The 23,610-nt window shown below is 45.3% G+C and overlaps 1 protein-coding gene across 7 annotated transcripts in view; it reads left to right on the top strand.

Moving 5' to 3' along the window:
• Positions 1–748: 748 nt before the first annotated feature.
• ENPP2 (ectonucleotide pyrophosphatase/phosphodiesterase 2) overlaps positions 749–23,610 on the top strand; it is a 76,761-nt gene continuing 53,899 nt past the window's right edge. For 2 of the 7 annotated variants that reach the window (XM_075415642.1, XM_075415638.1), the window contains exons 1-2: positions 749–970; positions 17,748–17,850. In XM_075415642.1, coding sequence (XP_075271757.1) covers positions 749–970; positions 17,748–17,850 — 325 coding nt within the window. The other 5 variants (XM_075415643.1, XM_009937882.2, XM_075415641.1 and 2 more) reach the window with 4 other exon arrangements.

The raw sequence follows: 23,610 nt of genomic DNA on the forward strand, positions 1-23,610 counted from the left end.
CCCTTTCCCTACAACCTAACGAAGAATCGCTCTGAGGGACCTCCCTTTCAGCTGCAGCCTTTGCTATGGTATCCAAATGTGAGGATGATAAACTCCATCTTCATGCCCCCACCTCCAGCCTAGCTAGAGCGATAGTTGGGTTTCATGTGTGCTGTGTATTGACAGCTTCTGTTTTATATCCAGTCAAGTAGGAAGCCTTCACAATACTTACAAATCACAGTCACAATAAATAAAAAAGATGCTCCAATCCACTAAAAATCCAAAGGCTCTTCTGTTGTGATCTGGATGCATAGATTTAAACCTATACGCACTCTAGCAAAGGTGGCCAGAGCTTGGAAGCAGCTTGTGGGCTGGCTCAGGAGATGGGATTGGAAGTTAGGGTACTCTGGTTTTGTAGTTAAATTGCTAAAAAGCAGATGAAAGCATTCCAGTTCTTAGATTCTGGTGAAGGACTTTGAAAAGTGAAGAAAATAATCCTATCCATTACTGAATAGCTCGATTAAATGATCAGAAAGAGCTCAGCACCACCTTGTTATCTGCACATGACCTCTCCTGAGGCATCTGTGGCAAAAAAAAAAAAAAAAAAAGAAGAAAAAGGACAGATTAAGCAAGCGCCTCCGAGCACCGCGTCTGAAAGCAGAGCTTCAGGCCAGGGACGCTTTCCATAGAGTGGCTTCAGGCAAAGGTCACATGCGTGCATATAAAACCGTTCCTGAAAGCAGCGCCTTTGTCCCCCAGCTGTCTCCCAATGGAGCCATTGTCCGGCCGGGGCAGCTGGCACCCTGACTTCAGCCCCGCGGCACGGGGAGCCCCGGCCCAGGGCGGCCAGGCAGCCCCCGGGAGCCAGCCCCAGGCCAGGGCCGCCCGCCGCCTCCCCGGGGAAAGGGCAGCAGCCGGGACCCGCTGCCGGCGCCAGGCCGAAGCGAAGCGTCCACGTCGAGCTTCAGTCATGGAGAAAAAAGACCCGCTGGTACGGTAGGCGCATCTTCCCTCCCCTTCCGCCCCGCGTGTTTTTCTGGCTTGTTGAAGTAGTCTTAAATAAATATAATTACAAGCACAGTCAGGCTATGAAGCAGCGTGGGTGTGTTTTTGCCAAGCGCAACTTGGATTGGGATTTGGCAAGCTGGAAGCCGTTCCGATGCGCATGCAGCGGTGATGTTGGAAGCGCTCTGATTCATAAGTGAAGTAGAAATTATTATTTAATGCACAGAGAAGAAAGTATATTTAAAAAATCGTAGTAGATCTTTTATAGCTTGTTTCGCCTTCTGAAGATGCTCTCTTAAGCTTTGTAATATGAACTGCCTTTCATATATATTCTTACCTTATAGCAATGTTAAAATTGGCATCCAGCACAGACACAAGAAAAGTATCTTAGTTTTTGTTTGTGTTTACCTCCTACAATATTAATACTATTCAAACATGTAATTGTAACTTTAAAACTCCCACATCACTTAGCTTTTGATTTATATTAAAATTTCCAGTGTCTGGAGCTTCACTGGTAAAATCCTGAGCTTATCTGTCTGAATGAGGCTCCTATTAGAGGCACTGCTACTTAAGCCTTGTTCTCCAGAGGATATATACGGGTTTCTTTCATCAGGGCAGTAATGCCTCAAGGTTCTGTAATTTTTTTCACAACTCCCTATGCCACAAATGTAAAGTGCTGATTAGACAGCCAAGTTGATAAGGAGTTAATAAAACAGTGCATGCCTTGTAGTTCCCCTCTGTATGGTTGGGCTCATAATGGCTTTGATTACTCTGATTTTGAAGTATGAATCACTGGGTCCCTCTTCTGAGTCTCTTTTGCTTCTGATTTGCTTAGATTTTAATTGCGATTTGCTTCTAATTACTACTGATCTATGCAAGCCTCCTGTCAGCATGCGTCAGTGCTGTGCAGGCTGCTCCTTGTTGCCACCACATCTGTGATGGAAACGCTGAGCTCTGCAAGTCGAAGCGGGCCACCGACTTGTCGGATTCAAAAACATGGGAAACAGGGCATTTCTGTTGCGAAGCAGGGTTGAAAGACTGTGTTACCCTGCGGTGGGGAGGTGGGCTGGGGGCTGGCAGGGCAGGACCTGCTGGGTAGGGAGAGGTAGCAGGGGGCTGCCTGTACCTAAAAGCAAGAAGAGGCTGACTCTGCCCCTAACACTGGCTGTCCACAGGTGACCTGCTGAACTGTTCAGGCATGGTCACAGACATTTTTAGATTAAGAAAGAGCTTCTCATGCAGTCCAAGGCTGTAGAAATGTTTCCTCCTAGCAGGCTGGCCTGTATTGGATGCTAAGAAAACAAAACAGTGGTCCGTTTGTGTAGCAATATTTATTCTACAAAATCTTGCCTTATTTCAGAAGATGTAATATGATGGTTAAACTATGAGTTTAAAGACACTGCAGTGGGGAGGTTTCCAATTATTCATGAAGGATGCCAGCTGAGTTTGAATGCCGGATAGCTAAAGATGTGTTAGCATCATTCTTGAAAGCTGCAGCCGTTAATAGCAGTGCTCGCATAGCAGCCTTTACCCAAGGACGCCAAATGTAATCCTTTGACATTAGTTGAACTGGAAGTGGAGGTAATGAATATTTTTGAGAGACAAATGAAAGGTGGTGGAATGAGACTGCTGCTGGCAGCGCTGGGGCTAGCATCACCTCGTCCGAATTCCCATGCGCTGTTGTATGTGCTCATTTATGGTGCTTCACCAAATTAATGGATCATTTATGGAAACGGAGCAAAACCTGTTATTGCTGACACACCAGTAGCACAAACTGGCTCTCACATACTTGTAAATTGGGACGCATAACCTTGACTTCTGCTGCACCTTGCTGGATGGCCACGCTCCCCATGCCGCCCGTGCCAGCCCAGCAGGGGTGCACCCTCCCTTGGGCTCATCGCCGGGTGAAATGACGACTACGGTTGCAGGGTGTTTGACCAAATGATCTCACAGGCTTTCTTTGTCTCAAAACCCATGAAACTGTGTGCACTCCACGCATTTAGAGTAAAAGAGGGCAGGATCACTGTCAATTTGGAACACAAAGAAATGTAAATATAGAAATAAATACATATGGGCTCTGCTGGCACTGGAGAACTATTTTGCTGTTGTGTGCCATTTAAATCCTGCTGAAGTTCCAGTTGCTGGTGCTCTACGTGAAAAAATGGACAAAAAGAGATTAAAGATACAAACAATAGCACGTATGCTCAGCTTCCATCTTCTTGCCCTGAGCCAGACAGAGCTTTTCTCCTATTGCAGATGGACCTTCCTTACATCTGTGACTGGAAGATAAATTGTGTATCCAGATGCCTCCTCTGCTAATACAATTGCTGTCCAGCCACTCGTTTCATTTCTGTGGGAAACTTCGTGCCCTCTTTCCACTCTTTGTATTGTAAAGTACCTCAAAAGTTTCATCTACAAGCTTTCTCCTTTGTTTATGTAATTTCATAATATCTTGTAGAGATTTTTAGCAGGAAGCTGTGGTGGGTTGACCTTGGCTGGCTGCCAGATGCCCACCCAGCTGCTTTCTCAGCTCCCTTGCTGAACAGGACAGGGGGAGAAAATAAGATGGAAAAGCTCATGGACTGAGATAAAAACAGGGAGATCACTTACCGATTAGCATCACGGGCAAAACAGACTCAACTTGGGGAAAAAGAATTCAATTTATGGCCAATTAAAATAGATTTGGATAGTAAGAAGCAAAGACAAACACTAAACCAGCATCCTCCCCCCCCCCCCCGCCTTTTCCCAGGCTCAGCTTCACTTCTTCATTCCAGCCTCCTCCACCTCTTCCCCACCACCCGGGTGGCATGGGGGATGGTGATCAGGGCATCGCAGCCCCTCTGCTGCTCCCTCCTCCTCACACATCTCCTTGCCCCACGGTGGGCCATTTCCACGGGCTGCAGTCCCTCGGGATAAGCCCACCTCACTGAGCCATTTTCCATGGGCTGAGGGGGAATCTCTGCCCCGGTGCCTGGAGCGCCTCCTCCCCTCCTTCACCATGACCGTGCTGTCTGCAGGGCTGCTTCTCACACTTCTTCCCTCCCTCCTCACCACCTGCCCAGCGGTTTTCACCCTTCCTTCAATGTGTTTTACCAGAGGTGCCACCATCGTGGCTGCGGGGCTCAGCCGTGCTCTGCGGTGGGGCCACTGGAGCCGGCTGGAACCGGCTGGGACCAGCTGCGTCCGGCGCCGGGCAGCCCCTGCCTCTCCTCACAGAGGCCGCCCGGCAGTCCCGCTGCCAGCGCCTGGGCAAGGACACCCAATCCAGAAACCTTAAATCTTTAGCTCATATCTACAAAAATAATGCACAATTTTGCATATTTCTGGCCTCTCACCCTCTGATCATCTGTTTGCATGTATTTTTTTGCTATTTGAATATTTTAACCTGAAAGCCTTCTAGCTTGGGAAGATTTCTCTGGCTTTGCTATCACGCGCCTCTTCGCTGACTTTTTTTTTTTTTTTAGGAGTTCTTGGGCATTCATCCTTGAACATAACCTTATTTTGTCCTCCCATGTCATCTGGTGTAGAAAGCTGTACATCGTTTGTGGAACATGGCCAGAGTAGTTCCTGCTGTTCTTCTGAACACCCCCCAGCCACCCATGGCAGCTACCTCACATCCCCAGTACTGCCGTTTCCCATTTTATTCTCTCCACAGCTCTTTATTTCTTGCTGCTTGTTGTTAAATCGTACCTTCAACTGAGGTCCTTCCTCTCATCCCTGTGGTGCTCAAAGAACTTGGGACAGATGAACTCAGTGGAGAGGGACCTGGGAGTGCTGGTGGACAACAAGTTGACCATGAGCCAGCAGTGTGCCCTGGCTGCCAAGAAGGCCAGTGGTCTTCTGGGGTGCATTCAGAAGAGTGTGGCCAGCAGGTCAAGGGATGTTCTCCTCCCCCTCCACTCTGCCCTGGTGAAGCCCCATCTGGACTACTGTGTCCAGTTGTGGGCTCCCCAGTTCAAGAAAGATGAGGAGCTACTGGAGAGAGTCCAGCAGAGGGCTACGAGGATGATGAGGGGACTGGAGCATCTCTCCTATGAGGAGAGGCTGAGGGAACTGGGCTTGTTCAGCCTGAAGAAGAGAAGGCTGAGAGGGGACCTTATAAATGCCTACAAATATCTAAAGGGTGGGTGTCAGGAGGATGGGACCAGACTCTTTTCAGTGGTGCCCAGCGACAGGACAAGGGTCAATGGACACAAACTGAAGCACAGGAAGTTCCGTCTGAACATGAGGAAGAACTTCTTCCCTCTGAGGGTGACGAAGCACTGGAACAGGCTGCCCAGGGAGGTTGTGGAGTCTCCTTCTCTGGAGATACTAAAAACCCGCCTGCATGAAGTCCTCTGCAGCCTGCTCTAAGTGACCCTGCTTTGGCAGGGGGGTTGGAATAGATGATCCCCAGAGGACCGTTCCAACCCCTACCATTCTGTGATTCTGTGAACTGCTCTGGGTAATACCATTTTATTCATACAGGCTTCTTGATCTAATGCCTAATTTCAAACTTCTGGCTCTGTATTGGTAAGTGTCGTAATGCAGGCAGCGATAGGGACAAGGCAGGACATGCTTCCTAGGCTGCCAGGCCACACGTGCCCTTAGCCCAGACTAACCCATGCGGTTCTGGGTATGTTCCCAGGCAGGTCCATATGCTTGTGTTCACACACAAACCATCCCACTAGGTCATTCTTTTGTCAGACACGGATAACTTGCAAGGGGGGAAACGTGTGGACCTGAAAAATGGGTGATTTTACTGCTCTGTCCGTGCTGAGCGGAAGTTGTCAGTCAGTGCAAGCAAGACCTCTCCAAATGGGCTCCGCAGGGAATCCAGGTTATACAGAGAGCCCTGTGCAAACCTACGACAGGATTTGAACACTTTCCTCAGCACTTTTCGAGCAGCATAACAAAGCAGAGGGGAGGAACACGGCCTGGGGACACCCCATCTGCTGCCCTGTGTTTTCAGTGACTTGACTCCAGCAGCTCAGCTCTGCAGAATAGCTCTGGACCGCCCTATTCTCAGCCCTTGAGACAGGACAAGATTTTGGTGCAGCGGGAAGCACCAGCACTCTTGACAAATAGCGGTAAAAAGGGCAACTATCTACAGAATATTTGCTTACATATTACTGTATTTTTCCCCTTGCAGAAAAACCTTTTCAGTGTTATTGGCTGAATGGGCCTCGTGCTGCTGATGAATGTGACAGCTGGAAAAAGTTTTCTGACCATGGCAGGAGAACGGGAAATGGGCCAGGGGCTGGTGGGGGTTAGTGGAGCAGGGACAGGTTGGTGGTGAGGAACCAGTGTTGTGGCAGCAGCAGAGGGACGGGGGGATGAGCCCTGCACCAAATTCGATGTCGGGGCTACGAAAGCTGGGACAGAGAAACTGACTGCAGCTGCAGGGACTGTGACAAATTGCTGCACCGGTCTGTGGTTTGGTACATCAGCATCGGGCTCAGAGGTGCTTGGGATGGTGGGAACAGACCAAAGGTGGCCCCGGCCCTCGTCTGTATCGGGATTAGTGAAGGATGGTGGGTGCAATACTTAAAGATTTCATAGGCTGTATAAAGAGAAAATATGGCTTGGTTCATCCATCTTTGGAGAAAGAGGAGTATGAGTTTGTGGCTGTGGTCTGGTACCTGCAGCAGTGGACATTGGAAGCACGTGGCTCAGTTCAGGAGAGTTTCAGCTTTGTCAGTCATTTTGGGCATTCCTCAAAGGCTCTCTGCACCCCCCAAAAAGAATTTTGGCTGACAATCAAAAATATCCCGTGGATGAAAATATGGCCACTGTGAGGGGATGAGAAGAAAATGTCCTGATGAAACAACACTTTGTAAATAATGAAGTTGCTATCACCTGTAAACGCTTGCTTTCCTTTTTTTCCATGCTGAGGCTGCACAGCTAAGGTGGCAGTGCAGTGAAGACAACAGGCAAACCTCAGACAAGGTCACCCCTTTGGGGTGGGACAGAGGGAATAGATCACTGCTGTAAAATTGGGTTAAATTCTCTTGGAACTGATGGCCCTAAACTCAGGAGAAATGTAAGAAACCCTAAAATGCCTCTTGGATACCCAAAATAATAGGATTCCTTTCCCTGCTCAAGGAAATGGCATTTTTTTGTACATTCTTTGTAAACGACAGGTTTGTACCAAAGAATCGCTTGTTGCCACAATCTAAGTCCTTTCTTAAAGGAGCCAGCCAGAAGAGTCCCAATCTCAGCTGGCTGCCAAGTCCAGAACGATTCATGCTCAGGTCATCTGTGCTGGACTACATAAATTTAATGCACCTGAACCAGCTCTAATTTTTTGGTGTCCCTAAATGTATATTGGACTTGTGCAGTAGAGTACAACTGAAACAGAGCATTAACAACAGAGCAGAGATCACAAGGATGGTTTCCTTCCCGCAAGCCCCACAACAGAGGGAAGAAGAAGGAAACGGAACCTTTTGGAAGCTCCCAAGCTCAGTTATCCTGGTATGTTTTGTCTCTTTTCACCCCCAATACTAAGATGTCTTTTTCTGCCCTTCCATTGCTCTGACCAGCCAGCCCAGCATTCCCCACGGATGGCAGGAGGTGGCTGTAACAGCTGTGGGATACTGGGTGCCCTTCATCTACCGCGCTGTCCTTGCAGTTGCTGCTGGCAGCGTCAGGCCTGGTTTATTTGCTGAAGCTGCCACCACTCCAAAAGCCTCCCACGCCTCTGCCCTGCAGTCTGGCTGCACTTCCACCTGCCCTCACACAGTGGGGCTCTGGGCTGGCTTATTGGCATTATTTATAATGTGTCAGAGTAGGAAGCAGCAAGAAAAGCAGTAGCTTTCCTAGGGTGTTTTTTTTAACCCAATACCTTCCAAACCCATGCTGAATTATCTGCAGCATCAAGCAGATGTTTCAGCAGGCTTAGGCTACCTACAAGCAGGGATATGAACATGAGGTTATAGTCTGATATTAATTTTCAGAGCAGCTGTCGTGGCCTCAGCTACCACAGAGGAAGCTTGTAGATGCTCCTGCTCTGTCCCAATGCAATGGGAACCTCATTAGCTCTAGGGGTAAGGGTGCTTCTCCTCTGCTGACTTCAGCTGTGTCACCTGAAGGTATTGCTTCTCCCTGCCTGTTTCTATTGCCCATCCTGCCTTCTTTACTCAAAGTCTGATTTTTGGTTTTTATTTTATAAAAAGGTGATTGAAAGGTGATTTAAAAAGGTATGGCCTCAATTTGCATCAGGGAAGCTTTAGATTGGATATTAAGAAAAATTTCTTTATTGAAAGAGCTGTGAAGCATTGGAACAGGCTGCCCAGGGAAGTGGTGGAGTCACCATCGCTGGAAGTGTTCAAAAAACATGTAGATATGGTGCTTCAAGACATGGTTTAGTAGACATGGTGGTGATGGGTTGATGGTTGGACTTGATGGTCTCAGAGTTCTTTTCCAGCCTTTATGGTTCTATGATTTAATCATAGTATTCCCCAGAACCAGCCTGGAGGAAGATCACCCAAGCAGTGAAACTCCAGTGGTTGGTGTGGTGCAGAGCAGAACAGGGGGAGAAGCAGCTGGGCTGGGCAGCTCCTCACCCAAACGGATGAAATGTTGGATATCCGGACCTGAGTGGGGACAGCAGGCACTGGAGGCCTTTCCTTCAGCTGGCAAAGCTGTTCCTGGAAAAGGAGGTGTCTCCACCCTCTTCACCAGAGCGGTAGTTTACTCAAGTCCTTTTCACGTGGGTTGGATCAGACATTGCCTTCAAAAGTGTTGGGTTGCAGCACCTTGGAGGAGGGGCAGCAATGGGCAGTGAAAGGATGCTGAATTAAATAGCTCCAGCTGCTTTTGCAGGCTCTCTGTGGATGCCCGGGAACAGCTGTCTGTCCTCAGAAACTTCAGCAAATACAATTTCAAGCTGACTTGAGTCTTTTCTGCTGTGAAAAAAAGATTTACTGGGGTGGGGAGCCTTCTGTGAAGGCTGAGCAAAGCAGAGCTGCTTTTGTTTTACAGCAGTCAGCAATCATTAAACCAAGGAACTGATTATTTCTGAAACTCTTGTGTTGCTAGATGAAAAAAAAAGATGAGTTAGAGAAACAAAACTTAACTCAGTAAGATTATTTGCTTTAAAATATTGAAGAAATCCATTAATATTTAAGTGGCCAGTTTCCCTACAGTCTACTGGTGTAATCCATTAAAAAAAAAAGATTTTGTATTCCTTTCCAAAGTTTTATGCTGAAAAGGTGAAAAAGTATTTACATCAAAAAACCCTCTGATAATCCATATGCAAACCCATGCTAGCACAGAGTTGCACATTTTGATTTCTAGCATTTTCCTTCATATTTTTTTATATTGCATTCCTGCTGAGCTTGAAATTTATTCAGTTACGCATTATGATATGGGTTTAAAAAAAAATCCAGCAATGGATCACGTTGTTTTGATGTTGAAATGTTGCTTACGCTTTTCTCACCCGGAGAAAACAGGGAGTACTGTTCCAACAGGATGTTTTTCCCTTTGTACTTACATTTGTCATTTTTGCGCTTGGCTGTAATCAGAAGAAGAAAGCTGGCATTCGACTAAAGTGGTGGTGACACAGTTCAACTTCGGAAAATTTGTGATGCTTGGAAAGTGGCCCATCTGTCCAAAATGACCTAAAAAGAAATATGCAATTGTTTTATGCTTTTGTGCTTGGCCATTAAAACAGGCGGCAACAGATGCGTGATAAGAAAGGCAGAGAGCGGAGCGTGTGCTGGGGTGACGCTGCTCCCCTGGGAGCAGGAGCGAGCCGGGGGGAAGCGGTGAGCTTGTCTGTGCTCTGCCCTCCGCTCCCCTGGCCGCGGGATGCTGCTTATTTACGGCACCCGGCTTGGGGTTCAGAAGCAGTAGCAGTTTGCAGCTCGCTGTATCTCACAGACACGCCGCTTCCAGGGCCTAGGACCAGAGTGAGGAACTCATCCAACTGCAAAACCTAGGAAAGGAAGGGAATTTTTTTAACCTGTTTTGACTCATGGAGTGGCTCTAGGAATGGTTGGACGGGGTTAGAGGGATGGAAGGGATGGCAAGGACTAGGCGGTCTGCCAGGGCTGCTGGTAGGCACTTGGTGTCTGGGCTCTGTTTGCTGGTTTTATTTCTGTTCTGAAGGAAAAGGGCAGAAAACCCCAATGATTTCCAAGTTAATCAAATACCTCACCCCCTCAACAGCTGGGGATAGCTTAAGCTTGTGTAAGTCATAAAGATGTGTCTTTCAAGTATGAGATAAATCAGTACCCCCAACAAGGGGCTGCAGGTGGGACTAACTTTGTGACAGTGTTACCTGTGTCCTCGTGAATTTTTCTTTGAGCGAAAGTCTGTACAGTTCCTGTTGCATCCTCCTTCACGTAAGTGTTCATCTGGCCACTCTGTGAGTCAGATCAGGCAGTTTAGGCAGCTTTTAGTAATTGTTATTTTTCTTTTTCAGAGGACACCTCTTCTTCAGCAGCAGTCCTAATTTCTGCAGGGTTATTCTTAATAGCAGATTTCCTTCTCTTTGTGCTGGACTGATTGCATTTAGTGGTGCAGTCTTGCAGTGCTTATGCAAATAAAATAGCTCCACGCTTGAATCAGACTTGTGTTGGTGTAAAGTAGGTTCAGGCAAAGTAGATTCAAGCCCCAGAAGGCCCTCAGGTTTTTTTTTTTTGTTTTTTTTTTTTTTGTCTTAACTGTGACACTGCCACAGCCTGTTCTATATTCATGCATTCATTTACCGTGTCAAAAAAAAGCTTTCATAGGTGCAGGCACTTATAGGTCACCATAACTGACCTATAGCAGCAGTTCTTCAGTCTTGAGATGCCTCCTTACGCAGAGAAACTGGAGGAAAGTGTGCCCACGTGAAGGCATGCCCCTGTTTCTTGGGGGAGGAATCCTCTGTTTCCAGCCTGGCCCCACTTTGCTTTGTCCCCAGAAGAGGTATTTGTTCTGCAGAGCGTAGAGGTCCAAAGCCTCAACTGTAGGCAAGTTGAGAGCAATATTCTTAGTGACATATCTCTTTAAACTGATATCAAATAGGATTTTGCTATTTAGAAAATATCAGTGGGTTTTTTTAGATTAACAAGATGAAAAATATTATCTAAAATATTTGTTTCTTGATCCAAGCATCAAAAACATAAAAAAAAAAAAGATATCTCAAACAAACAAACAGAAACTCTCTTTTGGCAAAGAAAACAAACTCAAAGTAAGCAAACCACTATTAATTATATCCACATTTTACTTGTAGGGAAGAGATTAGCACTTGGAAATTTTTTAATTATATCCAAGCCTTGAGCATGAGAAGTGTGCCAAAATAGTTTCGGCTGAGGGTAATTGTGATCAAGCAGGAGAGATATGTTACAGGGTTATTGTAGAAGTCCCCACAAGAAGTTTTATATACCTAGGAAATTCAAAGCTAATATGCTACGGAGAAAGGTTTGAACGTGGTAAATGATGTACAGGCAAGTTACACAGAGAAACCAGGAATATGATTTGAAGTCTAGAAAACCTACTTTTATGCATCTTTAAGTAGCTTTCCGATCTTTGTTTTTGAGTTTTTTTTTCTCTTTTAGCTTTAACTCATTGTTTCTAAAGGGCTATGTTTCTCGTGGGACAGAGTAGATTATATCACTTGTAAAATTCAAATAAATTAATGGTGATTGCGTGTGGCACATGCAAGGTACCACGCAAGGCCCTTGAGACCTCCAGGCTACTGTCGGGGGGGTAGGTGGGTGATTTTCACACTGCTGAAGCCTACAGCTTTTCAAAGATGGATGTAGAGGTGTTAATGGGCACCTGTGACACCCGTCACCATCTCAAGCAGTAGAAAGGACCTGAAGACTTACTTAGCCTCGTGTGGGCTGCGTTAAAAACACGTATGGCTCTTTGGCTCTGTGTTTCACTCATTCACATCCTCCATGAAGAAGTGATTTTTCGTCACAGAACAGTTTTTATTCTGCAGCATGCTAGAATTTTTATGAGATTATGTTAAGAAATATAGTTCTGAACTTGGTGCATTGTAGAGAAGTACTTGTGCTGCTGCATAATAATAATGTTGTCCAGAAACTGAGCTGGGAAACTGTTAGTTCCTTTGAAGATGATGAAAGTATATGTGTTGGACTAGTGTTAATGCTGCTACTGTCGTATGTGCAGCTCACAGGGAGAGGTGTAACACCACCCTGTGTTGGAGCTGTTGGTCAGTTAGCTGTAGTTCTGCTGGGAGAAGAGAGACAGGCATTTAGGCACGTAAAGATTTCACAGAATCACAGAATCACAGAATGTTCAGGGTTAGAAAGGGTACCTCTGTGGGTCATCTAGTCCAACCCCCCTGCCGAAGCAGGGTCACCTACAGCAGGCTGCACAGGACCTTGTCCAGGCGAGTCTTGACTATCTCCAGAGAAGGAGAATCCACAACTTCTCTGGGCAACCTGTTCCAGTGCTATCAGCTGTTCTGATAAAAAATGTGACCTCGCTTACGAACCTTGCTCTGCTTGTGTGCTGGCACAAATGGTGACTGCATTTGCAGGGTGCACTTCAGCTAAGGCCCATCCACAGGCGGGAGAGGCAGCTTCAGGAGCTACAATGCTCTCACCAAACCCACAGCCCTCATTTAGCCACTAAAGCTGTTGCATCTGATGTGGGGTGTGGGAGAATTTATTTCTCTGCTGCGTTATGCCCTCTTTTTTTTTCTATTAGGCTACTCATCTGGGTTTCAGTCCTCATCCTGGGGAGTATACAAGCATTTTACATGAGCAAAGCAGAGTCTGTAACTCAGGTCCTCCCTTGGCTGGTGGTTCGTCTTCTCTCTCTGGGTAGGCAGAGCATGAAGGCTCAATTTCGGACAGGCATGCACCCAATACGCCTGTGTTTTGTGAAAGACATGGTTTGGTAGCCATCCTGGGAGGGTGAGGAGAGATGCAATATGCTTTGCTGGTCGACGTGCTTTGCTGGTCGTCTTCAGTGAGATTTGGGCTGGATCCGAGTGCTCACCTCCCAGCCCCGTGAACCCTGCAGGCATTATGTATGGTGCTCAGAAATGTTGATGGGCCTACAGGTGCCTATGACACTTGGTGCCTCAGGGGTTGGGGTGCAGCAAACTGCAATTTTGAAGACTTTAATTTGTCTGTGATCATCCCTGAGGGTCTGGCGCTCCTGTATGGGTCTTTCTGGCCAAGAAAACCATCCTCAGCATGCTCCTCCAGTACAACAAGCACTATGGTTTGCATACCTTTCCCCTCAGGGAGGTGATGAGCAGACAGATAACTGGTGACTGTCAAGCCTCAGGGTACTGTTGGGTGGTGTTCTGAGGCACTGGGATGAGAGGAGGATGTGCTTTCATGAGCGCAGCATGGTCTGTGGATCTTCCTGGTCTCATGGGGTAGCAGTGGGCATGGTGGTGTGTCTCCTCGGCAGTCAGTCCTGTGCCCTCCACCAGCGAAATCGCCTCCTTGACAAAATGCAGCTTTTATGTGTGCAAGAACAAAAGATAACTTGCAGAAGCTTCTGTAACTCTCATAACAAGTCCCAAAGCCCAAGGAAGGGACAGTCTGACCCTCGTCTATGCTGATAGCTTCTTTCCCTCTATACCCCGCCTATCCCCTTAGTGCACCCATGCAAGCATCTGTGTCCTCTCCTACCCTTTATAATCAGATCATGATTTTTTGTTTTCAAGCCGGCTTGCCAGCAATTTGAAATCTGTCACTTCCTGGAGTGTTTTGACTCCATCAGGTAAACAGGGCTTCTCAGTGGCCCTATTTTGGGGTCTTCCATGGTACTCTTACAAGCAGAGCAGGTCCTTCATTCTTCAGCAACTCTTGTGTATTTTTACCTGCATACCCAGGCTGTGCAGTTGCGTTTCTGGGCTCCTGTATGTGGCTGTAGCCTGGATCCTGGGCTGATCTCTGCTGAGGGACCGCTCATTGCGGATCGTTGCCATCCTGCATTGACTCTTACTCTTCTCGCCTCTCTGTTTGTCATCAGACTACTGACCCCGGCGGGCTTTGCTGTCCTTTTTCTGTCCTTGCCCTCATGCACTGGCCTTCCCTTCCTTCTCCATCTTGCTTGTCAGCCACTGCGCTGGCTGAGTGCCAAAGATATTTGGTTTAAAGTCCTTCAAACAGAGGAATCAGCTCTTCTTGTTATGTCATGCCTCTTTGGTTTTTCTAAAAAGTCTCAGGGCGTTTTCAGCGAGGTGCCACATCCTCCCATATTCACTTCTGCTGCTGGAAGCTTGTTTGATGTCACAGTGCCTGTATCTGAGGAGATTCAATGTGGACACTGCTTGAATTTCCATAGCTTATCGAAAGGTTCTTGTTCTTTGAAATTGCTAGTTTGTGTACCCGACTAACTGTTTTTCTTGGCCACAACCATATATAGAAGCTGTGTTTGAGGGGGAGAGAGCTCTGAGACACTTTGGAGAAGTTCTTCACCTGTCTGCCTTTCATGCTGCTGCCAAGCATACTGGAGGCTGTCACCCTTGCCCCCCAGTCACCCGATGTGGCTGCATCCAGCATCCAGGGCAAAGTGGAGATGAGTAGCTAAAAAGGCTTCTTTCTCTAGAGTCCACTCCGTCCCCAACCTCTGACTCAGTCAATATACTTGGTTTCTCTGGGTTTTCTTTTCTCCTTAAACAAACTGCTAAAGAAAAATCAGTTGTATGTAAGACCGTAAATATTGCCTTTCTTACATTAGCTCTGTGGAACAGCAGAACAGGAATGCTGGTAACCGTGGAAATGTCACAGTACGAACTTCTCATGCGAAGTGTCACCTAGTGGCTGCTTGCAAGTTTTGCACCCCGGGTTAAATAATCATCAGTATGATCATATAAGCCATAAAAGTCAAAGGCCAATTCCTATGCGCAATACCTGATGAAGCGGCATTGCATATTCTGTCGATCTTGTTAAAATTCTTATTTAACTTGTTTCACTTGAGCCCTAAAACTTGCACTGAACAGCTGCATTCTTGGACCAGGAATACATTATTTCAGCTTTAGTCGTTCCTATTCTGGTGAGTAAAATGGCAATTAATTGCCAGTGATCCCAGCAGTGAAATTTTGCCTGAACAAAATCATTAGATCTTATTTATGCTAATAAGTTCCTTGTGCATCAGTGAGGTGGCTTCAGGCAGAATCTGTGTGACAAAAAGATGAATGTGCATTTGAGTATGTGGTCAGTTCGGAGCTACTGGAAAATATGTTTTACATAACACATCTGAAAAAGATTAGCAGTTTCAGAGTCATCATCATCTATAGTTCTAAAGGATATTACAAAGGAGATTAATTAATACAATATACTTGCAGCATGGACCAGGAAACATAAAACGAGCTCCTCCATTTCTGTGCATTTCTGTGAAATTGTGCAGTTTACAAGCTCCAGAGAGGTTACATGAATGGAGAAATGAAATATGTGTTTTCAGATCAGTAGAAGTCATCCAAGATGCTGTATTTTTGGTTTTGTTTCTTGCTTTATTTTTCTGGGTGGCCATTTTTAACTTGTGTAGGAAATTTCTTTCAAAAGATCTGAGCACCTGTGTGTGAGGAAGATACGGAGGACCAGCAAAGGCTGAGTGTCTCTGAAACTGAGGCTGGATGTGTTGGCTTGGGCACTCAAAATTGGCCACCAGAGTTGAAAAATTCATTTGTGTTTTGCCTGGGTCACTCGGTGACCCGAGGGTCCCAGGCTGGAGGAGAGCTTGTGGCTGCCAATTCCCGTGTTTTGCCCATGTAATCATGAACTTCATTAGCTGAGACACATAGACAACACCGCTGAGCGATTTTATTTGTGACATCTCTGGTTTCCCTTCTGCTGCTTTCACACACTGCTGTACTTACCTAGTGCTTGGGGACAAAGTTGTTTAACCACAGGATATACCAGGGGCAATTTCATAGGACTAGCTAGTAACAATTTTGGTGATTACTTTTCTCTAGACCTCTGTGCAGTTTTTTGACTAGAAAAATATTGCCTATTGCAACCTACTTCATTTTCAGCCCAGCTAGTGATGAAGTGAACATTAGAAGATGGGTCTTGACTTCACTGTGCCGGTCCGTGCAAGGGAGAGGAATGCAGTGTCCTGGTGCAGCGAAGGTGTAGGTCTTCTCAGGCTGATTACATTTCCCTTGGGGCTTGCAGTGCAAAGATGCAGCTCCACAATGGAGCTGCTTTGGGTTAAGAAACTGCATGAAAAAGGATCAGCTCCTAGCAAAGGCTGGCAGGCTTACGAGATGTGGGTAGCAAAGGGGAGGGCTTTTTAGCCTCTGCCCTGTAAAGCTACACTGTGGGGAAGGAGAGATGTTGCAGCAGATAAAAGGTACTCCTAAACAAAGCTCAAAATTGTGCGTGTTAAATATTGCAAGATAGTTTAAAGAAAACTGTGCTGTATTTCTTAATGCCAGTATAGAATATGGGACAGGTCCCAAGGGAGGCTCACGCCATCCAAGGGCTTACGAACCTTGACTCTGTCCCTTTAAGTGTAATTGTTAGTAAACACTTTAATGAAAGAAGCTTTCATCAGAGAAAAAAGTGGCAAACTATACTGGTAAATAATTTGCCTTGGCAAAGAATATTTAAGTCACTGATCTGAACTGTAATTCTGCTCAGCATTATCGTTTGCTTTGTACATAGCAGTCTTTATCCAAAGAGCCGAGCTTTCTGTTGTTGTTGATGAAAATGGGAAAATGTGGGGCAGAGGGAACGTGTCACTTCTCTTCCTTTCTGGAAGTCTGCGGTTTCCAGCTGTGCCGATAAAACTGCTTGCGTTTCCACCAACCCGAGCCTTGCACCGCCACAGCAGCGCGGGACAACAGTGTTGACAAATACCCCTCTGCTCTGAAGGCATCCCCAGTTTGGAGGGACTCTGCTCCGCAACCCACTGAGAGACTTCAGGAGCACCCCTGGAGAGCGGGACGGGCGCCCGAGCTCCCCAAGCCCACCCGGCCGTCACGGGGCCGGTAGCTGCGGCAGCGTGCTGGCCCTGTGCACGGAGCCCACCGCGCGCCGAGCCCACCGCGCTGCGACGCCGGTAGCGTTGGGTGACATCGGAGGGTGGCATCGGGACATTCTCATTTCGCAGCCCCGAGCGAGTTCCCCCTCCCTTCTTCTCGGAGCCAGATGGAGAGGCATTTGGTTTCTCTTTTAACCATGTTACTTTTGCGAGGAGAATAAAATGAGCAGGAACAGCTATTGGCCGCAGCAACATAAGAAAGCGCTGCTTTGCCAGAGGAAACCACATAAAAGCGTGCGTGTGTGTGTTTGGGGGGAGGGCGCAGCGAGGGATGATGCCTGGAGCTTCTTGCACTCGGAGCTGCGATTTGTGAGTGAAACATGATGAAATCACTCCCCGGACAAATCACACGAGCCTGTCAACCTCACCAGGTGGGATTACTTGTAGCTAATAGCCCAGACTCCCAGAGCAAACAGAGCTCTGCGCTCACTATAAAGAAAAGGCGACGGTGCCGCACAGGCTTTTCAAGAATTCTCTAGCATGGCTGAGAAGGGCTGCGTCTACTCGCACCAGGTAGGGGAGGAGAGGAGCGTGTTTGCTTTTAGAGGAGGAGTAGCAGCTCGTCTCTCCTGAAGAAGTTCCTACAAAAAGGAGCGTTTCAGCTTCGAAAAGAGATGTTTTATTCATAAACCCCTTCTGGTTTGTGTTACTCTCCAACGGTGACGCTGTCAGCTGCTGCTCCAGTGATGGGAACTGCACTGCTGGGGAGCTCGAATGTACAGAGGACCATCTCTGCCCCTCTAGTTGTAATGCTCTTAGCTCCAGAGTCCTGCTTTTCGCAGTTTGCTCACTTTGCTCTTTTACTTTTGCAGGTTATATCTTTATTTGCTTTTGCCTTTGGAGTAAATGTCTGCATGGGATTTACAACAAATCGATTTAGGAGATCTGAAGAATGGGATGAGGGCCCGGTGTCAGGTACTGTAACGGATATAAATTGTACATTGCGATACCCTTATGTTATATACTGTGGTTAGAAACCACTCCTACTCTGAAACAGTAGTTTGCTTGTTCCTTTTCCCTCTAGGATATAGAGAAGAATAAATAACTCGCCAAGCCCCAGTCAGTTGACCTTTGGGACTCACCTATAGGTCTCCTATTTACTTAAACTTTAGCTCTGTGTGCATGTGACTGTGGAAAATCTAGCTTATTTTAGGACTGAGCACTGTCAGTCTCACGGAGACCGGTCTCATCAGCTCCTGAGTAGCATTTGCTATGTTTTGTGCTCGCACAGTTTCCTCCTAGAGCTGAGAGAAACTCCCCGATGGGGTTAAGGGTGCTGGTTGGATTTTGGTAGCTGCTGAAGCGGTTTCTAGAAACTTGATTAATGCTTTCAAGAGGCGCTGGTGAGAAAAGCTTTTGGGATTTCTGTGGCTCCTGAGGTCATGCTGGTTTGTGAACAGCAGACGGCAGCCATCGGACGGCGGAGAGGGCTGGGCAGAGGGGAGCAGGTGTTCGCCCAGATGTGCTGCTGTCACCCGGTCGGCTGTTTTTCTTTCGCCTCCTGCTTTTTTCTTTGGAGGAAGGCAAGAACATGCCACAGAAGGGACAGAAGGGACTGTTGTTTGTGTTCTGGGGCAGTATAGGGTTTTGTGAGCTCAGGCACAGTCCGAGTGGAAAAATATATAAAATGGAAAACTAGCTCTTTTTTTCTATTAAAAAAACACAGTAGGCTTGACTTGTGTCTCTGTTCCTTCATTTGGCAGGAGAAATGAAACCTGTGGCCCTTGACTTAGAGCTGGTTAATACAACTGAAGTGAAAGGGTTTCATTTGCAGTACACATCTGTAATGACAGCTTGTGAATTTTAGTTATAAAATGGTTTACCGTGGCCTGAGTTTGTTGTATTCCTGCTAATGAATCTATGTCACTCTCTCCTGGGTCTTTCACAGGAGTTGGTGTCTAATCACAGCCACAATCAGGGCTGCTGATCACTGAGCAGAGGCGTCTTGGGTAACCAAAAGGGTAGCGGCTGTTGCTTTTGATCTGTATATAACAGTAAAAAAAATTGCTTGAAAAACAAATTTATTTCTACTTTTATCTTCTGGTGTGTTACCTGTAGAGCAGTTGCCGCGTCATGTGTGTAATAGTGACGTGAAGGATTTTAATTTCTTGTCTTCAACACCTGACTGCCAGTTGCTCTGCTTTTGCTGGTGACCATCTAGGCTTCAAGGCAGGGCTGCTCTGCTGATTTTTACTTGAAGCACCAAAAGGTCTGATACTGGAGACCCATCGCAGCTCCTCAGTGCCAGCTCTGCTGAGCCAACCAGGGCTCAACACCGCCAGGGCTGGGATTGGGAGCTGCCGGCTGTTTCCAACAGCAGGAGGTTTAGCTCAGTATTTCAGGAAAATAGGAAGAAATACAGGATCTCTTACAAGAGGGCAGGAGATGGGGTACTTTAGGCAGTCTGTTGAGAATTTTCTTACAGGTGGGATGGGACCAGCACCTGGTGTTGAAGCAGTCCAGTCCAGGCTGCAACAATGAGAGACAGAAAAGTGACAGAGGGTTTTGTCACTTCTGTGTTTATGCAGCTTGGTTACTTTTATTCCAGTAAAAAAACCCAAAAAGGATATGATAGCAAAGAATAAAGTATTGTAGTCACATCTGTCTAAAGGAGAAAGTAAAAAGCTACACTGGAGAGGTGCTTTTCTTAACAAACTGAAAGCACTCTGATCAAAGAATCTATTTAGGCTCTCCTAATTGTGTGACTTCAGCTGTACTTCATCAGAAGTCCAGTGCAATGAATTATCCAGAAAAAAATATTAGTATAAATTCTTTTCCAACTTCACTTTGCCTTGGCTTATTTATTTCCAAGTTTGGAGTTAATTCTTTTGGAGGGACAAAACACTCTCTTTACCAACCACTACTGTATAGACCAATTTGTTATTTCTGCAGAGGTATGCCAATGATTGTAAGCAAATTTCAGCTTTCATCTAGCATAGAACTCCTCTATGAGTCAAAAACAACATGGATTTTTTTCCTAATCCCTTATAAATGCGTGTCAAAGAAGTACCATAATGTCTTAAAAGCCTCTCGTGTTCTCTTTTTACAGTGTAGAAATATATAAGCCTTTATGCATTTGAGATGTTTAATGTTTGTACTCAACAAATTATTTCATTGAAATAATTTTTTGACTTAAAATTTCTAAAAGACATTAGAGAACCATTTTTTCATAACTTTGCCTTTGTAAATTATTTGCTTTATGAGCTTTCTAGATATCTTTGTAAACACTTTCAGGGAAAATGGCCTTAGTAGTCTCTTGAAGCATGTTCCTTGGTCATGATATGATGACAGCTTAAGTTTTGGAAGGAGAAACACTGAAGTTTTTCTACCGTTTCTCACTGGATTTTTAAGCATGTCATTATAAATGAAGTCATCTTTCTTGTACTGGAACAGTTAGGATGTATTTTTTACTTCATGTGCCTTTTCATTGAAATTTTACTCATTGCAATGGCATTTTGCAAACCAGAAATGCATGTTCATAATATGAATATTATCTAGCAGAACTGGTGTTCCAGATGTTTTGTACAGGTGTTTGGTTGTTCCATATAGGAGCCATAGGATTCAAAATAGCAAATTCTGACCAGGTAGTCTCCTTCCTGTAACGACTGTGTACACGTGTCTGTATTGTGTAGTCTGAAATACTACTGGAAGTAAATGGATTTCATTTTCTTAAAAAATACGTAGTCGGATAGAATCAGAGCAAGTAGTTTGATATGGCACTTTCCAATGTAAATATAACATATTTACAATGGGAATGTAATAACCTCCTGGATTGAATCAGGAAGGCACTATTGCCCGGTGTAACTGCCCTCTCTAACGTAACGCATAAGAGACAATCCTTAGATGGTTGTTTTGAGCTTAGTTGGAAAAAAAAAGAATGCATGGAAAAGGATGTGAAAAGCTTTGTGTTAAATAAGGAGGGGAGGATCTGCATGTTGAGGTCCCTCTGCCTGCTGCATGGTCTGCTTGCAGGAGCTGTGGAGGGATGCAGGAATTTTGAAAAGGATTTTGAAATTGTGTAAGTTTGTTCTATACAGAGGCCTCTGTGAATTTGAAAATGCTAACCAGGGATGGAGTTCCTGGTGATATATTTTCAAATTATTCTGCATGCACCAGTACCCATGCCATGGCATTGTGCACGACCTGAAAACCACAGTCTGTCTGCAAAAGGCAAGGTCAAGCATGATAAACAAAGGAGCAATCTTAATGTAATCAGAGATCAGAGGAGTTAAACCAAGTCCTCTCTTGTGTTGCTGTATGGAAAGTGTCCTACGTTGACTCAGGAGGTGTGACTTGAATTTGCTAAGTAATTTGGGATAATTTGTCACATCAGTAATAAAGTGGTTGTCAAGAGATGTGAAAAAATAACAGACAAAGTAGCTGGGCTAAACCTTTCTTCTGTGGAATGGAAACTCTACTTGCAGTTACAGAAGATGGAGCTAGAGGGGACCTTGAACAGTTATGTAGATCTTCTCTATAACCCAAGACATGGTTAGTTATTACTGAAGTGCTCCTGACAGATCTTGGTCTAACCTGTTCTTCAAAATCTCCAAGATCAGAGATTGCACAGCCTCTGTGGGCAATTTGTTCCAGTGGTTTCCTGATAAATGACCTGCTCTTTACAACAGCTAGACATTCCCTGAGCTGCAGTTGACTCTGTCACTTATGTAATCTGCAGCCAGGTTTACACCTTCTCTTTCCTAAACACATGTTGACATGTGTTTTTTAACCTTCTGAAATGATCACCCCCTCATCCCTTTGAAACAAAGAGGGCAATGCCAATGTAAGGGATATATAGTGTATGCCAGTATGTAATACCTTTGAGTCCATAATACTTTTGATTTGCAGCTTACTGGATCTGTGGTTATATATTACCTAGCTTCCAAAAAGGAAAGTAGTAGAAGAGGTTAAATAACATGGAAAGATGCTTTAGTAACCGCTTTTCAGAAGCATTTGGCAGGAATCAGTTGTCATTAAGAACAAGGAACAAGACTTCGTATCTCTGAAAATCTGAGTGTTAGCATGCTTTGAAACAATTCTCATGTGATTAATTTCTAACACAGCTTTGTGGCCTATTTATGTGAGCAAAGAATATACTGATCTGTGTGTTGCCAGCATAGATACACGGCCTTTAGCTCCTTGGAACTCCAGACGGCCAAAATATTGCTGGCTCCTTAAGAGCATGCTTGCAGGGTCTGTACCTATAGAGTGAAACTTCACTGTGTGTATGATGTTATTTGCTCTGAGCGTTACTGACCTGTCTGAAGAAAAACACTAAAGCAGAGAGAGACACAGTTGTCTACTACTGCCTGTTCTAGCAGTCATAGGAATGTGCCTTGGCACTGCCAGGATCCATGACTGCAACCATGGTAGGTTTGGTTTTCTTACCCGTTATTTTGCTGCAGGGTTGTCTTGCTGCCAGGTTTATTCCCTGAAGTGGTTTATGCTGGTGTCCAACCAGTGCCAGTGCCAGTCCGAGGGACAAGGTGGAGCAGTAGTGCTGGGGATGAGAGTTGGTGGGACATCAGCTACTACAGTGTCACTTCTAAACTTCCCCTTCATCTTCTTTTCCGTCCATTCTCACAGTGTTGGGATAATGCCAGCTTGTTTAGGAAGAGATATCCCCTCAGTTTATGTGGAGACTAAACTTTCAGCTATGTGTAAGAGTAGGGGAAACATATATAAGAAAAGGTCAAAGCAACTCTTTCCCAAAAGTGCCATTGCATCAGTCCTCTTAAAATCATACTGCTAGTCATGGTGAGGTTTGCCAAAACCAAAACCAAACCATGGTCTAAAAGAAAACAAACCCCAAGACGATTTCAAAGATTTAATTTTAATAGGTCTCTCAAGGAACAAAAGGCATTGCGAATTTTCCTTGGAACACCTCTGTTTTTGAAGAATAACATAAATTCATTTTTTTATTTCGTAAAATAGGATTAACCCTAGAGCATAGCACACATTTTTCCTGCTTCGTCTAAGCTGCTTTGTAGGATTCTCTTGTAGGAAAAATGTATAAAATGTATAAAATATACAAAGTGTATATAATACTGAGTTTTTAAAAAAGAGCCAAGAAGTACATATCAGCTTTGACAGTAAAGACCCTCACTAATAAATAGATTATTGAAGACTAATGCATTATTCATGGCTTTCAGACTGACAGTCCTCTATTTAGTTATAGACATCAAATATATTGATTTCTTGCATACTTCTGTAATTTGTTAAGTTTTTATAATTTAATGTGCTGCAGAAGCCCACCAAAAAGCCTTGCTTTACTTCTCCATTAATTTGTAGAGCATCTTATTCTTTCGTGCTGGATGTTGATTTGGGGCCTTCCAGTATAGCAAACCAAGTCTTGCTGACAGCATGTAGATTAATTGCAGTCCTTCCCAACGCAAACTGCCCAGCCAGCCATGAAAATGTCACTTGGTTCCTGAAAACAAAGACCTGCTTCTGAGGAATAGCTGGAGCTCCTGGAAAGGGGCCTTGGGGACTTCAACACATTTCTGCTAATGATCTCTTGATTGTTACAGAGGTAAAGCCAGGGCTGTTTCTTTGCAGGATGTCGTCAGAGCAAGCTGCTTCCTTCTTTTTTTTTTTTCCATCCCCTAAAAGAGCAACCTTTTTGGAATTTGTTCATTTTTTTTTTTGTTTGTTTCTTCAAGCAACCCTTCTCCT

This window comes from Opisthocomus hoazin, chromosome 3, assembly GCF_030867145.1.
Source record: "Opisthocomus hoazin isolate bOpiHoa1 chromosome 3, bOpiHoa1.hap1, whole genome shotgun sequence".
Classification (NCBI taxonomy): domain Eukaryota; kingdom Metazoa; phylum Chordata; class Aves; order Opisthocomiformes; family Opisthocomidae; genus Opisthocomus; species Opisthocomus hoazin.